Source organism: Ranitomeya variabilis, chromosome 8, assembly GCF_051348905.1.
Source record: "Ranitomeya variabilis isolate aRanVar5 chromosome 8, aRanVar5.hap1, whole genome shotgun sequence".
Lineage (NCBI taxonomy): Eukaryota > Metazoa > Chordata > Amphibia > Anura > Dendrobatidae > Ranitomeya > Ranitomeya variabilis.
In genome coordinates, this window is record NC_135239.1 from 156,017,626 (window position 1) to 156,034,811 (window position 17,186).

Below are 17,186 nucleotides of genomic sequence, written 5' to 3' on the forward strand. Positions count from 1 at the left end.
TTGTTTTGGAGTGTTTATCTTTGACTGTTGCTAGGTCTTTCGGCTGTTTGGAATCAATCTTCTTCTCATACCTAGTTTCCCTACTTTTACTTCCCAATGTTCTCCTCTGTTGTCTGTGAGTGCATATTTGTTATATTGGTATATTCATTTATCCTTGTACGTCCTTCCTTATTTGTCTGGTTTGTGTATATACATACAATATTCCCATGATTAATGAGTTCAGCAAAGTGTGTGGCCCTAGCATCTTTACCATCAGAAGTAATCTGTGGAGTAGGGATAGCTAGGATGCCCCTAGCGTTAGGGACAGAGAAAGAGCCCCTGGCCCCCGATAATCTAACAACAGAAATATAAGACACCCCTGTTCGAATGGTCAAAACATTGTTACCCTTTTGCTCCCTACTTAAAATCCCATTGCACAACTGGGGAGAGATCTTAAAATTGCTGTTGGGAGAAGACATCCTTCAAATATGAGAGACCTGGAGCAATTTTCAAAAGAAAAATGGTCCAAAATTCCACTTGAGAGGTGTGAGAAGCTTGTTGATGGCTACAGGGAAGCAATTGATTGCAGTTATTTATTCCAAAGGGTGCAAAGCCAAATATTAAGTTGAGGTTACCAAAAATTTTGACTGACCTATTTTTGAGGTTTTGTGTAAAATAATGTCCAATTTGCCTTTTTTTCTTCTGTTTCTTTTTGTGTTGTTCTAATACAAACAAATGAAATCATAGAATGTTAGAATTGGAAAGGACCTCCAGCGTCATTGGGTCCAACCCCCTGCTCAATGCAGCACCAGATTCACTAAACCAGCTCAGACAAATGTCTGTCCAGCCTATGTTTGAGGACTCCCATTAAAGGAGAACTCACCATCTCTCTTGGTAGCCTGTTCAACTCATTGGTCACCCTCACTGTCAAAATGTGTTTTCTTATATTTAATCTGTATCTTCTCCCTTTCTGTTTTATTCCATTGCTTCTCTTGTTTCCATGTACAAATGAGAATAGGTATGATCCCTCTACACTGTCACAATAAACATGTGTATAACAAAAAATGTGTAATTGCAATAATTTTCCTTGAGAAATACTGTATTTTGCACACTAAAAGACGCACTCCAAATTTGGGGGAGGAAAACAGGAAAATAATGTTTTTAACAAAATGGTGGTGCGTCTTATAGTCCGATTTACCATATATACTCGAGTATAAGCTGACCCGACTATAAGCCGAGGCATCTACTTTTGCCACGAAAAACTGGGTATGCTTATTGACTCGAGTATAAGCCGGGTATGCATTGTGCCCTCATGCATGGCTCCCCAGTCCCTGTCATTGTATGCATGGCTCCTTATCCCCTTATCCCTATGTATGATTAAAAAAAGAAAAAAAAAAACCCAACAGCTTATTTACCCGCCTGCACTCCCTCGGTGGCACTGCATCTTGTTCCGGCTTCCAGCAGCTCTTCCTGCCGAGCGATCACATGGCCCCGCTCATTAAGGTAATGAATATGCGCGCCACGCCTATTGGAGTGGAGAGGCATGCATATTCATTACCTTAATGAGCGGTGCCTTTTGATCGCTCGGCTGGAACAGCTGCAGGCACCGGCGGCCAGAACGAGAGTATGAGTGCAGGTGAGTATGAGTGCAGGCCGCTAGGTGAGTATGAGTGCAGGAAGCCGGCTGCTGCGGCTGGCATCGAGCACTATTACAGCAGTGGCACAGACTTTAGGCACAGCCACCGGCGACTGCTTCTGTGACCCGTTGCTCCGCCGCTCCCCCGCTCCCCTCCCCCACCGGTTTCTGGGACTGTGACTCGTGTACAAGTCCAAGGGGGGCATTTTCAGCACAAAAAAATTGCTGAATATCTCAGCATATACACGAGTATATACGGTAATTGTAGCTTACAGGAGCCAGCGTAATTGCTGCAGGAAGCTGGCTGCAGGAGTGGGGCAATGCTGCGGGCACTGAGCACAATTCTGGTGCAATTTGAGCCTAAAAAATGTGTTTTTCCTGACATTTGTGTTTTAGACACTTTCTGTGCATTATCAGACAAAAAGTTACCTCCCTGAAAAGGGTGGTGATTTAGCTGAATGTGCTGTGTCTTAACATGTAAAACTGTTTACCAAATATACAACATTTTTCTGAAAATTTCTGATGCAAAGAAAGTCAACTAATAAATAAAATTAGAGTAGAAAGTCTAAAGAAGCATCAGATTTATCAAACAGGATACACTACTATGAGAAACTGCTGCATATTAAATGGTCAATGTCTGAGAATTAGAAAATACTGATAAATATGCACCTTAATTCTGCAAAATCATATTATTATACAAAATCTCTTATGTGGAAGTTGAAAAGTTTCTTACAATGGTCTGTAGACATAATTTCAGCAACACTTGGCATTGCATCTACAAGTTTTCCCAGGAAGTTAAGTATTGGTAGGCATAATCTCATGCTGGTTACCTCTGATAACTAAAAAAGTAAACAGGACTTGTTAGTGATTTGAAGTACACATTTAAAAAACTTTGTTTTTTAAGAGACTTTCTTATATAGAGAAATAGTATGTGTCAAATGTGACAAAAGTATGTGTCCCAGAAATACAAAAACAAGCCATATTTACAGTGGAGAAAAAAAGTATTTAGTCAGCGACCAATTGTGCAAGTCCTCCCACTTAAAAAGATGAGAGAGGCCTGTAATTGACATCTTAGGTAGACCACAACTATGAGAGTCAAAATGAGAAAACAAATCCAGAAAGTCACCTTGTCTGATTTGGCAAGATTTATTTTGCAAAATATGGTGGAAAATAAGTATTTGGTGACCTAAAAACATGCAAGATTTCTGGCTCTCACAGACCTGTAACTTCTTCTTTAAGAGGCTCCTCTGTCATACACTTATTACTGTTTCAACTTGTTATCAGTATAAAAGACACCTGTCCACAACTTCAAACAGTCACACTCCAAACTTCACTATGATGAAGACCAAAGAGCTTTCAAAGGACACCAGAAACAAAATTGTAGCCCTGCACCAGGCTGGGAAGACTGAATCTGCAATAGGCAAGCGGCTTGGTGTGATGAAATCAACTGTGGGAGCAATAATAAGAAAATGGAAAACATACAAGACCAATGATAATATCCCTCGATTTGGGGCTCCACACAAGATCTCACCCCATGAGGTCAAAATAATCACAAGATCGGTGAGCAAAAATCCCAGAACTACAAGGGGGGACCTAGTGAATGACCTGCATAGAGCTGGGACAACTGTAACAAAGGCTACTGTCAGTAACACACTACACCGCCAAGGACTCAGATCCTGCAGTGCCAGACGTGTCCCCCTGCTTAAGACAGTACATGTCCGGGCCCGTCTGAAGTTTGCTAGAGAGCATTTAGATTATCCAGAAGAGTATTGGGAGAATGTCATATGGTCTGATGAAACCAAAGTATAACTGTTTGGTAGAAACAAAACTCGTCATGTTTGGAGGAGACAGAATGCTGAGTTGCATCCACAGAACACCATACCTACTATGAAGCATGAGGGTGGCAACATCATGCTTTGGAGCTGATACATATAAATCCGTATGATCCGTATACATGGAAGAATGAATGGGGACATGTATCATGAGATTTTGAGTGAAAACCTCCTTCCATCAGCAAGGGCATTGAAGATGAAATGTGGATGGGTCTTTCAGCATGATAATGATCCCAAGCACACTGCCAGGGCAATGAAGGAGGGGCTTCGGAAGAAGCATATGGAGGTCCTGGAGTGGCCTAGCCAGTCTCCAGGTCTCAACCCCATAGAAAACCTTTAAAGGGAGTTGAAAGTCCGTGTTGCTCAGGCACAGGCCCAAAATATCACTGCTCTTGAGGAGATCTGCATGGAGGAATGGGCCAACATGCCACCAACAGTGTGTGCCAACCTTGTGAAGACTTACAGAAAATGCTTTAACTCTGACATTGCCAACAAAGGATATATAACAAAATATTGAGATTAATTTTTGGTAACGACCAAATACTTATTTTCCACCATAATTTGCAAAATAAACGTTGCCAAATCAGACAAGGTGATTTTCTGGATTTGTCGTATCAATTTTGACTCTCAAAGTTGTGGTCTATCTATGATGCCAATTACAGGCCTCTCATCTTTTTAAGTGGGAGAACTTGCAAAATTGGTCACTGACTAAATACTTTTTTTCCCCACTGTAGGTCCCAAAGTAAACTCCTACTGTCAATATCATTTATATTTATTTTCTAGATAAAAAAAGGTTCTCCACCAAATACACAGTAATGGCATGTTCTGTAGTGACTAAATATGGTGACAAGAATTTGTCACTGGCAAGCCTCTGTACTGAAACCAATCCACAGAGTACATCAGATCAAGAACTCAGAATATTCTTCAATAGCAACTACTTATGGTTTGCAGATGGTATTCTGATGTGTGGCAAAGAATTGTAAGTAAAAAATGGCTATACAAATCATGAGTACATTCAGAGGTAAGTGGCAAAAACTGATTAGAAAGCGAGGGTCAAAAACAGTTCAACTAGCTCAAAATTAAGGAACTATAAATGCACCTTTACAATTAAACAGGGACCTTGGGATATGTTTCCTCAGGCAAACTACAGTATAGGGGAATAATACGATTGAGCAAAAAGATTTGCAAGACCCTAGTCCAGTGGCTAAATTGGTAATCTGTGACTGCCGGACCAGAGCCCCTTGAACCTCTTTCTATCCATTGCTATCCCTGGAATATCTTCTGATCCTAACACGACATGTGGGACACATGCATGACACTCCTGCAGTCCTACTAAACAAAAGAGATGCTGGGGATGCTGCAAATAGGAGGTTTGTGATGTTTGTGTACAGCAGTCATCGACTACCACAGTGGCCATTGGACAAAGATGTTGCAAATCTTTTGGCTGAACTCTAGTAAATAGACTTTAATAAAAAATATACTTAGAAATCATTCTTATCCCTAGTCTATTGATTTATGGGGAAAGCAAAATATATTATGTTTTGCTTAATTTATGCTTTCATCAAATTATGTCTGGGGTCATATTCTTTTAAAAAAATTAGTTCAGTTGACTTGAATTTGAATATAATGATATTTACTAATTTATAATTTCAATAAAACACAGTATTTCTGTTATCGGAACTTTTCTTTAAGAGAAAATGTCATCAAATGTTTCATGTTGAATTGAACACATGATTTAATAGTAGCTGGAGAGTGATGGAAAATTTGGCACCTAATGAGTTAACTTTTAAGTCCAAGTGGATGGAATCAGATGTTTAACTGTGAGCGTGTATTTCTTCCACCTGTATGAGGTGCCTAATTATAAGCAGGTAGCTACACAGGAGAAAAAAACAAGCCCCTACCACAGCTTAGGTTTCTCAGTGTGTGAGATGCAATGATACATGTCTGATTGCTGCCTGGTCTAACCTTCTGCATACTTAGAAAGTGCTGGGAGATGAGAGCACAGATGCCTTACACATTTAAGTTAAGGTCCATGTTGGGAAAGGGGCAGCGCAGCTGAGTTTAACTTTGTCACATTAAAAACCCTTTTATCAGTTTTCCTCCAATCCTAGCAGTGTTAACTCTGTGGTATTGCCCTTTCCCTCACACTGCCTGTCTGGAGATGAGTCACACATATGTCTATTGTCATAAGGAGAAACTTGCAATAGCCCTGCTGTGAGTGCACAACCATCTACTCCTGTGTGAAATGTAATGATGCCCTGTTGTGTTCTCACTGCATAGGGATTACAAAATGCTTTTAGCACAACAGACATAAGTGTGATACATGTACAAACAGTCAGTGTGTGGGGAGATGCAGTATAGCTGAGCTGGCAGCGATATGAGAGGAAAGCTGATAGAAGGCTTTGTAATGTGGCACAACTAAACTCATATGCACTTTCTAATAATGCAGGAGGTAGACCAAAAAATGTATTTGTATGATATTAAGCAAGCAGCAACACAGCAGAAAAAGAACCCATCCCCACCATAGCTGAAGTTTTTCAGTGTGAGATGTAAGGATACAGCCCTTCTTTTTCTGCTGTGTTGCTGTAACGGGGGTACTGGGTAGACTAAGGCTGGTTACCCGGGCCCCTGCGATATCCCTCAGGCTAGGGAAAACCCTGTCTGTCCCTCTCCCAGAATTTACACTAATGGTGTGCTTGTCTGGGCCACCAGGCCTGACCCTGACTCCTGTTTCAGCCCTATGCTGAAACCTTCACCCGCCACCCAGTGATTAGACCACACTCCAACCTCCACAGAAAGCACAGACAGGGAAAACTAAAAACGCTCCACGCCACAGACACACTGGAAAACACTATAATGTGCACAGGGCAAAACAAATACAAATATAGGAAGGAGAAATATGACAAAGGATAATACACCACCAGATACGATATTTCTTCTCCAAGACCACCACTCCAGACCGGAATCACTAGGCACGAGGCGCAAGCTATAATCGGCGATGCCCAAAGTCCAGCAGAACTATTTAAAGGCAATGGACGTGACCCAGCCTCCAACCCGAGTACCAGCTAAATTAACCCCGGACAACCTAGATAAAATCTAGTTGGCGCCACTGAGCGTATAGTGGACGAATGCGGAATTACCGCTGTCTGTCGGACGCCCTAGAGTGAATAGCGTCCGACATGACAGTACCCCGCCTTCTACAAGGGACCCCAGGGCCCTCACGACTTATAGGACCCGGCTTTCCAGATGGCGGCGGTGAAACATACTGACCAGCCGGTCCGCATGAATGTCTGAGGCTGGTACCCAAGACCTCTCCTCCGGCCCATAACCACGCCAGTGTACCAGGTACTGTAATGTGCGATGCCCTACACGAGAATCAACCACCTTGGAGACTTCAAATTCCAAATTGCCATCCACCAAAACTGGAGATGGCGTCGGCGTCGCGTCCACGGAACCCACCACCCTTTTCAATAACGATCTGTGGAACACGTTGTGTATCTTATAAACCGTAGGAAGCTCTAATCGGTAGGCTACTGGGTTAATGATGGCGGCGACCCTAAATGGACCAATAAACCTTGGACCTAATTTCAGGGATGGTATTTTGAGTTTTATGTTTTTTGTGGACAACCACACCCAGTCACCCACACTCAGGTCCGGACCTGGCAACCGTCTACTGTCAGCCACACGTTTGTACCTAGCACCCACACTCAGCAAGCGCTGTTTCACTCTCCTCCAGACAGATGACAGTTGTGCTCCTAGCTGGTCCTCCTCTGGGACGCCAGCAGAGCCCCCCTGACGCAGAGTACAAAATTGAGGATGATGCCCATAAACACAAAAGAACGGGGACTCCCCAGACGATTCCTGGCGGTGATTATTTATGGCAAACTCCGCCAAAGGAAGGAACGTCGACCAGTCCTCCTGATTGTCAGAAACAAAGCAGCGTAAATACTGCTCCAAATTCTGGTTCATACGCTCGGTCTGACCATTTGACTGAGGATGAAACGCCGAAGAATGCGATAACTTGATCCCCAGCCGTCAGCAAAATACTTTCCAAAACTTTGCCACAAATTGAGTACCTCTATCAGACACGATGTCAGATGGAACCTCGTGAAGTCTGACCACCTCCTGCACAAATACCTGAGCCAGAGTCTTTGCGTTAGGCAACGAAGGCAAGGACACAAAGTGCGACATCTTTGAGAACCGATCAACCACCAAGATGACCGTGTTCCCAGCTGAGGAGGGCAGGTCTGTAATAAAATCCGTGGAGATCTCTGTCCATGGTCTACTGGGTACCCCTAGAGGATGTAATGTGCCAGCAGGATGGGAGCGAGGCGTTTTAGCCCCAGCACACGTGGTACATGCTGACACGTACGAGACCACATCCTGTCGGATTTTGGGCCACCAAAACAGACGCGACACCAACTCCAAGGTACCCCTAACCCCTGGATGGCCAGCCAGAACAGCATCAGGATGCTCACCCAACACCTTTAGGCGAAGATGGAGAGGTACAAACGATTTGTTAATGGGAAGCTCTGGTGGTACTTCCTCCTGAGCCTCAGCAATCTCAGCCTCAACCTCTGTCGTGAGAGCCGAGACCACTACACCCTTTTGGAGGATGGGTACCGGATCTTCCCAAGTTTCTTCCCCCGGAAATCACCTAGATAAAGCATCTGCCTTAGTGTTCTTAGACCCCGGTCGGTAAGTAACAAAAAAGTTGAATCGCGTGAAAAACAACGCCCAGCGAGCCTGCCTGGGGGACAGACGCTTGGCTGACTCTAAATAAAGCAGATTTTTATGGTCGGTGATAACTGTAACCTGGTGGACCGACCCCTCCAAGAAGTGTCGCCATTCCTCAAAAGCCAACTTGATAGCCAACAACTCCCTGTTGCCGATATCGTAGTTACGTTCGGCGGGCGACAGCTTCTTGGAGAAGAAGGCGCATGGACGCAACTCGCCCAAGGATGAGCCTTGTGACAGCACCGCCCCCACTCCATCCTCAGACGCATCGACTTCCATGGTAAATGGTTTTGATACGTCCGGTTGCACCAGAATGGGGGCCGAAGCAAAACTGTTCTTCAGAAATTCGAATGCGCGCACAGCAGCCTCAGGCCAGGCAGAGAAATTGGTACCCTTTTTCGTCCTGTCAGTAAGCGGTTTAGCAATGGTAGAAAAATCTTTGATAAACTTTCTATAATAGTTAGAAAACCCAAGGAACCGCTGAAGCGCTTTTAGGTTATCAGGCCGTTCCCAACGCAGCACCGCTTGCACCTTAGCGGCGTCCATTTTAAACCCTGAAGCAGACACAATATAACCCAAGAAAGGCAACTCCTGAACCGAAAATACAAAATACACATTTCTCAAGTTTTGCATAGAGCTTATTCTCTCTGAGTAGCTGTAACACCTGCCTAACATGCTCTAAATGAGTATCACGGTCGCATGAATAAATGAGAATGTCATCTAGGTACACAATAACGAATTTCCCCAGGACATGCGAGAACACATCATTTATGAAATGTTGAAATACTGCAAGCGCGTTTGTCAACCCAAATGGCATCACCAAATTTTCAAAATGACCCTCAGGAGTATTAAAAGCCGTCTTCCACTCATCACCTTGACGGACTCTTATGAGGTTGTACGCCCCCCTGAGATCAAGCTTGGAGAACCACTTAGCACCAGCCACCTGGTTGAACAAATCAGGTATCAGTGGCATAGGGTATGGATCACGAACTGTAATCTGGTTTAACTCCCTGAAATCCAGACACGGGCATAGTCCGCCATCTTTCTTCTTAATGAAGAAGAACCCCGCTGCCACCGGCGAGGACGAAGGCCTGATGTGCCCTTTGCTCAAACTCTCAGCAATGTAGTCTTTTTAGCTTGCCTCTCAGAACCAGAGATGTTAAACATCCTTGCTTTCGGCAATTTGGCCCCTGGTTTAAACCTAATAGTACAGTCATAGGGGTGATGTGCAATTCTGAGCAACCCTTCTCTGAGAACACATCCGCAAAATCCAGCAGTGACTCAGGAATGCTAGGAGTCACAGCGGACACACATGTGGCCAGGCAATTCTCCTGGCAGAATCCGCTCCACTGGATTATATGTCCTGAGTTTTCCAGTCAATCACCAGGTTGTGCATAGATAACCATGGAAAACCTAAAACCATTTGTGCAGGAAGATTATGGAGTACCCTACATGTAACCTGCTCGAAATGTAGGCCCCCTATATGGAGTTTCAACTTAGCCACAAACTCAGTAATCTCCCCCTGTGGGAGAGGAGCAGCATTGATGGTGACCACCTGGATAGGATGAGGCAGTTTTTCGACCGTGAACCTGGCCGTGCGCGCAAATTCCTCATCAATGAGATTAGTGGCCGAACCACTATCCACAAAAACAGTGATTGGCAGCTCTCTGCCAGCGACCATAACTTTGGCAGGAAGCATACATTGAGAGACCACAATGGAAGATATGCATAAGCTCAGATTAGCCTCTTCCACACCCTCTGAGCTTAGTAGTTTTCCGCCGTTGCGCTTTTCTTAGATAACAGAGGACAAGCATTTACATAATGCCCATTTTGACCACAGCAAAAACAGGCTCCCTGCTTCCTGAGCGAGGGGGCTCAATGATGTGACACCCCTGCGATTTGCATAGGCTCCGTGGGCTCACCTGCAGCAACCTCAAGTGCACCTACGCCCTCCCCCATAGGCGGCATCTCTTGCACCCCCTGATGCAAACGGCGATCAATGCGGACAACAAGACTCATAGCAGACTCTAGAGAAGCAGGAGTCTCATACATCAGGAGGGCTTGTTTAATCCTTCTCGAAACCCCATGAACAAACTGACTCCGCAGCGCGGGGTCATTCCATTGTGTGTCCACCGCCCAGTGGCGAAATTCAGAACAGTAATCCTCTGCCATTCGCTCCCCTTGGCGGATAGCGCAAATTTTAGATTCTGCTAGAGCCATTCTGTCAGGATCATCATAAATTAGCCCAAGAGCAGAAAAAAAAATCTCCACTGAGTTAAATGCAGCTGAATCAGACGGTAAAGAAAATGCCCAAGCTTGGGGGTCTCCATTCAGTAAGGACAATACCAGGCCCACACGCTGAGCCTCATTACCTGAGGAAATCGGGAGCATACGAAACTATAATTTGCAAGCTTCACGAAAAACACCAAATTTACTGCGTTCCCCAGCAAACCTCTCAGGTAAAGGAATCTTTGGCTCTGCAACTCTACCTGCAGTCTCTGCTTGCACATTAGATACTACTAGACCCTGTTGCTGAACCGCCCTTTTCAACTCAGTGACCTGTAAGGACAGCGCCTCCCACTGGCGGGATATGGAAATCATGGGATCCATGGAATACAAAAATTTTGGGGCCGATTAGAATTGTCACGGGGGTACTGGGTAGACTAAGGCTGGTTACCAGGGCCCCTGCGATATCCCTCAGGCTAGGGAAAACCCTGTTTGTCCCTCTCCCAGAATTTACACTAATGGTGTGCTTGCCTGGGCCACCAGGCCTGACCCTGACTCCTGTTTCAGCCCTATGCTGAAACCTCTACCCGCCACCCAGTGATTAGACCACTCTCCAACCTCCACAGAAAGCACAGACAGGGAAAACTAAAAACGCACCACGCCGCAGACACACTGGAAAACACTATAATGTGCACAGGGCAAAACAAATACAAATATAGGAAGGAGAAATATGACAAAGGATAATACATCACCAGATACGAAATTTCTTCTCCAAGACCACCACTCCAGACCGGAATCACTAGGCATGAGGCACAAGCTATAATCGGCAACGCCCAAAGTCCAGCAGAACTATTTAAAGGCAATGGGCGTGACCCAGCCTCCAACCCGAGTACCAGCTAAATTAACCCCGGACAACCTAGATAAAATCTAGTCGGCGCCACTGAGCGTATAGTGGACGAATGCGGAATTACCGCTGTCTGTTGGACGTCCTAGAGTAAATAGCGTCCGACATGACAGTTGCTGCTTGCTTATGATTATACAAAGAGAAGAAGTATTTGCCACCAGTGAAAACTATCTAATAACACCCACTTGGACTTAAAAGTTAACTCATGAGATCCCAAATACTTTGATTGCTAATATCTCTGCAACAGAGTGGCAATTTTTTTTTTTTTTTTAAAAAAGCATTTTATTCTGCTCTTCAGCCACTATCATATTGTGTCTCCAGCTCACCATAAAGAAAGAAAAAATGTTCTCTAATTTGTTTCAACAGGGTCTCCTTTTGGTCTCAATGTGGCATCCATTAACATTTGTTTCTGTTTTTTTCAAAATAAATCACTACAACAAAGTGTCCAACTGTTTTTCATTAGTACCATTTCATTTTCTAGCCTTTCGTAAATCCTTTACCAACTTTTTTAAATGTTTTGTTGCCAATGCCATCAATTTCTAAATGTGTGGGGTTTTTTCAAATGAAATGGAAAAATGTCTAACTTTAGGGTTCTGATCTGTGTTCTTTGTACTGTTGTAAATAAAATATGGCTATAAGAGATTTCCAAATCATTGAATTTTTGTTTTCTCTAAATTGCACATTCAGAATTTTTTTGAAAATGGGATTGTAAAATACATTTAGGTTTTCTAATTTTAATTACCTTTATTAAGCATCCATCCAAAACACAATGAATGAACCGTTCCACCTTGAAGCCTAAAATTAGCTGCACCAAAACTGAACAAAACAAATAGAATGAACATGTGCTTAAAATTAGCATATCAAAAGCAACAAGATATTGATTCCAATAACTGCATACTGACAAAAGGACCATGTAAGTAAATACATTCTACATTATTCCAGAGAAAAAATTCTAGTACAGTGTAAACACACAAACAGGATTTTTGAAGAAAGATTTAATGGTCAACTCATAATTTCAGGAACTCTTAAAATTGATGGTAGATGGACAACCAAGGAGCACAGAAACTACAATAAAACAAGTATGCAGCATTAATCAACAAAATTATGCTTTGCAACGTTGTATAACAGCACAGCTAAGTACATAATGCCACGCCATGTGGCTTGTGCATTTCAGAAGTGATTTTATTGGCATAGCCATAGTCGGTGACAGCTATAAAAAAAAGAATAAAGAAAAATGACAGAAATGTTGTTTTCTGGGTGCCTTGCAACCTCAAAAAATGAAATTGAAATCTAAAAACTACAGTAATTTGTAATCACCGTAATCATGTGCACACATAAAATAACATTAACATGTAATTTTTACTGTAAAGTGAACACCTTAAAAAGAAAACTAGAAAATAGTGGCGGAATTGCTGTATCCTTGTCCTTGAGCGCTAGTATGGATTCCATCCACCTCAAAAGATAGGACAGGTCATAGCAAATAGCATAATATGTGCATACCACCATTAAATACAATGGGTGTACGTGTGTCCTTATGTGCACATACAGACATAAAAAACAGACATGTGAAGAAGGCCTTAAACTGATGCCAATTTAGCCTATGGGTGATGGATAAATGAAGCAGGATCATTGTGAACAACTATTGAAAAGCTGATGACTGTTCTGTTAAATTGTTTACATTATAGTCACTGAATCATGAATGCCTCTTCATTACAGCCCCTATTTAATGGGTAATTTGGGAGATTTCACTTATGGATATATTAATTGGAGTAAATAAACATGATGTGAAGGCCATATTATAATATTTTATTTTTCCTTTTGAACCTATGTTTAAACTTCCTTACTTTCTGTAATAAGATTTAAGGCAGATTCATCCTCCAAATTCACCAGCATTTCTGAAATAAGGAATAAGAAACACAAATTTAAAGCATAAAAAGAGCATATAGAATGTTAAGAAATTCTTCAAACAAATAGGATAATTGTCCACAGCATACATGATACATACAAAGCTTATGTTGAATGTAATATTCACCATGTGAAACCATGGGGCCCACCAGTCATGGAAACAAGTAACATGACAGATCCAGTAATGTCATCCAGGGAGTTTGAAGCTCCTTACGGTAATTAATACCACATTGTTTAAGTCAAACATACATGGCTGAAATCATACAGTCAGTTAGTTAATTCTGTGGGTAATCCGCAGGTGAATTTTTGAAAACCGGTGAAAGATCTGCACACGAATCCGCTTTCAGACCTCAAATAATGCAAAAAAACCAAGTTCATAATAATCATTTAGAAACAACAATACTAATGTTTTAACTCAGGTAGAGTTCAGAAATCAGTATTTTGTGGAATAACCATGATTTTTAATCACAGCTTTCATGCGTCTTGGCATGCTTTCTACCAGTCTTTCACACTGCTTCTGGCGCAAAAAATTAAGCAGTTCTTCTTTGTTTGATGGCTTGTGACTATCCATCATCCTCTTGATTACATTCCAGAGATTTTCAATTGGGTTCAGGTCTGGAGATTGGGCTGCCCATGACAGGGTTTTGATGTGGTGGTCTCTTAATTTTTGCCAGAGCTGTACATATACAGTATATATGTACATATATATATAAACACACACAGCCAATCCTCCTGGTTGTTTAACCCTCTAAGTGTTATGATAAATAGCAATTGTTGCATTTAGAAGGTCAAGAAAATGATTTCTACGTCTGCCAGCTATGGGGTCTGTTAAGCCCTGCATAAGCAGAGTCTAACAGGAATTCTGTCAGTATCAAACTAATGAGTCTAATATCCTGGAACGCATGAATATTGCAGGTTATTAGAAAACTGATCAGACAAATAAAAGTCCCATAGAGGGATTAAGTAAAAAGGTGGCAAAAAAGTAAAAAATAAAAATGTAAGAAAAATACTGAAGAACAAAAAAATCACAAAAAATATTATGCCAATAAATACGCATATTAATGACAAAAAAATCAAATCCTTGGTATTGTCGCTTCTGGAACAATCTGAGCTATAAAATGAACACACTATTTAACTGTTACCATGAGCGCCATAAAAAAAACATGGCAAAACAATCTTAATTTCATCAAACCACCTAAAAAAGTGGAATAAAATACGATTAAAAAATATAATGAAAATATAAATGATTTCACTGAAAGAATCATCCTGTCACACATGTAAAAAGCCCCCACTCAGCTCTGCAAGGAGAAAAAAAAGGTATAGCTCTCAGAATATGACAATGTAAAAGCATTATTTTCTGGCCTATGATCCGGTGGCATGTCTTTTTAATTCTGTAGTAATCAACTACAGTTTTATGTACCTCTGAAAAGGTGGACACAGCTGAGCAGAGGCCAGACAGAGTCCAGAGTAACACTGTGAAATTGCAAAAACGGTGAAATTGCAAAAAAAAGTGCAATCCCACACTTGCTTTTTGTTTGGCTTTTTTGCCATGTTCACTAAATGCTAAAACTGACCTGCCATTTTGATTCTCCACAGGCATAAATGCCCCCCCTCCCCCCCAAAAAAAAAAGAAATTCATGAATAGCTGTTTTTTGGTCATTCTGCCTCACAAAAATCGGAATAAAAAGCGATCAAAAAATGTCACGTGCCCGAAAATGGTACCAATAAAAACATCAACTCGTCCCGCAAAAAACAAGACATCACATGACTCTGTGGACCAAAATATGGAAAAATGAAAGCTCTCAAAATGTGGAGACGAAAAAACTATTTTTTGCAATAAAAAGCGTCTTTTAGTGTGTGACAGCTGCCAATCATAAATATCCGCTAAAAAGTCCACTATAAAAGTAAATCAAACCCCCCTTCATCACCCCCTTAGTTAAGGAAAATAATAAAATTTAAAATGTATTTCCATTTTCCCAATAGGGATAGGGTTGGGGCTAAAGTTAGGGTTAGGGCTACAGTTAGGGCTGGGGCTAAAGTTAGGGTTAGGGTTGGGGCTAAAGTTAGGGTTAGGGCTACAGTTAGGGCTGGGGCTAAAGTTAGGGTTAGGGTTGGGGCTAAAGTTAGGGTTTGGATTACATTTACGATTGGGATTAGGGTTGGGATTAGGGTTATGGATGGGATTAGGGTTAGGGAAGTGTTGGAATTAGGGGTGTGGTTAGGGTTGGGATTAGGGTTAGGGGCGTGTTGGGGTTAAAGGTGTGTTGGGGTGTGGTTGGGATTAGGGTTAGGGGCATGTTCTTGTTAGGGGTGTGGTTAGGGTTATGGTTAGGGTTGGGATTAGGGTTAGGGGTGTGTTTGGGTAAGGGTTTCAGTTAGAATTGGGGGTTTCCACTGTTTAGGCATATCAAGGGCCCTCTAAACGCGACATGGCGTCCGATCTCAATTCCAGCCAATTCTGCGTTGAAAAAGTAAAACAGTGCTCCTTCCCTTCTGAGCTCTCCTGTGCGCCCAAACAGGGGTTTACCCCAACATATGGGGTACAAGCGTACTCAGAACAAATTGGACAACAACTTTTGGGGTCCAGTTTCTCCTGTTACCCTTGGCAAAATACAAAACAAGGGGCTAAAAAAAATTTTTGTGGAAATTTTTTTTTTTATTATTTTCACGGCTCTGCGTCATAAACTGTAGTGAAACACTTGAGTGTTCAAAGTTCTCACAACACATCTAGATAAGTTCCTTTGGGGGTCTAGTTTCCAATATGGGGTCACTTGTGAGGGTTTCTACTGTTTAGGTACATCAGGGGCTCTGCAAACGCAATGTGACGCCTGCAGACCATCCCATCTAAGTCTGCATTCCAAAAGGCGCTCCTTCCCTTCCGAAGTCTGCCATGCACCCAAACGGTGGCTCCTCCCCACATATGGGGTATCAGCGTACTCAGGACAAATTGGACAACAACTTTTGGTGTCCAATTTCTCCTGTTACCCTTGGGAAAAAAAAAAAAACCGGGGGCTAAAAAATAATTTTTGTGGAAAAAAAAGAATTTTTATTTTCACGGTTCTGCGTTATAAACTGTAGTGAAACACATGGAGGATCAAAGTTCTCACAACACATCTAGATAAGTTCCTTAGGGGGTTCTCTTTCCAAAATGATGTCACTTGTGGGGGGTTTCAATGTTTAGACACATCAGGGGCTCTCCAAACACGACATGGTGTCCTATTTCAATTCCAGTCAATTTTGCATTGAAAAGTCAAAAGGCGCTCCTTCCCTTCCGAGCTCTGCCATGCGCCCAAACAGTGGTTTACCCCCACATATGGGGTATCAGTGTACTCAGGACAAATTGCACAACAACTTTTGGGGTACAATTTCTCCTGTTACCCTTGGTAAAATAAATCAAATTGGAGCTGAAGTAAATTTTTTGTGAAAAAAATTTAAATGTTCATTTTTTTTAAACATTCCAAAAATTCCTGTGAAACACCTGAAGGGTTAATAAACCTCTTGAATGTGGTTTTGAGCACCGTGAGGGGTGCAGTTTTTAGAATGGTGTCACACTTGGGTATTTTCTATCATATAGACCCCTCAAAGTGACTTCAAATGTGATGTGGTCCCTACAAAAAAATTTAGAAAGAAGGAATATAAACCAACTCACCCGTGGTGCATTAACCAATCTTCGGGAGCACGGACCCGCTGTGTCCAAGCGTATAAAGTCCAAAAAAGAAGAGAATGTCCAGCTTCACCAAATCCGTAAAAAAGAGTTTTCTTTATTCACAAACTTTAAGCATGGAGGATACAGACTTCAGCACAAACCAGATGGGTAAGAATCTCAACGCGTTTGTGAAGCCTAAGCTCCCTTAACCCCTTAGTGACAGAGCCAATTTGGTACTTAATGACCAGGCCAATTTTTACAATTCTGACCACTGTCACTTTATGAGGTTATAACTCTGGAACGCTTCAACGGATCCTGCTG

At 42.2% G+C, this 17,186-nt stretch overlaps 1 protein-coding gene across 2 annotated transcripts in view; it reads right to left on the reverse strand.

The window, feature by feature from the left end:
• The window catches only part of MEI1 (meiotic double-stranded break formation protein 1), a 1,359,645-nt gene that overhangs the window by 1,247,334 nt on the left and 95,125 nt on the right, over positions 1 to 17,186 (reverse strand). For both annotated transcript variants that reach the window (XM_077277434.1, XM_077277433.1), the window contains exons 4-6: positions 13,159 to 13,209; positions 12,057 to 12,130; positions 2,349 to 2,454 (exon numbers count right to left, since the gene is read on the reverse strand). In XM_077277434.1, the coding sequence (XP_077133549.1) occupies positions 2,349 to 2,454; positions 12,057 to 12,130; positions 13,159 to 13,209 (231 nt within the window). The remainder of the gene's footprint in view (positions 1 to 2,348; positions 2,455 to 12,056; positions 12,131 to 13,158; positions 13,210 to 17,186) is intronic.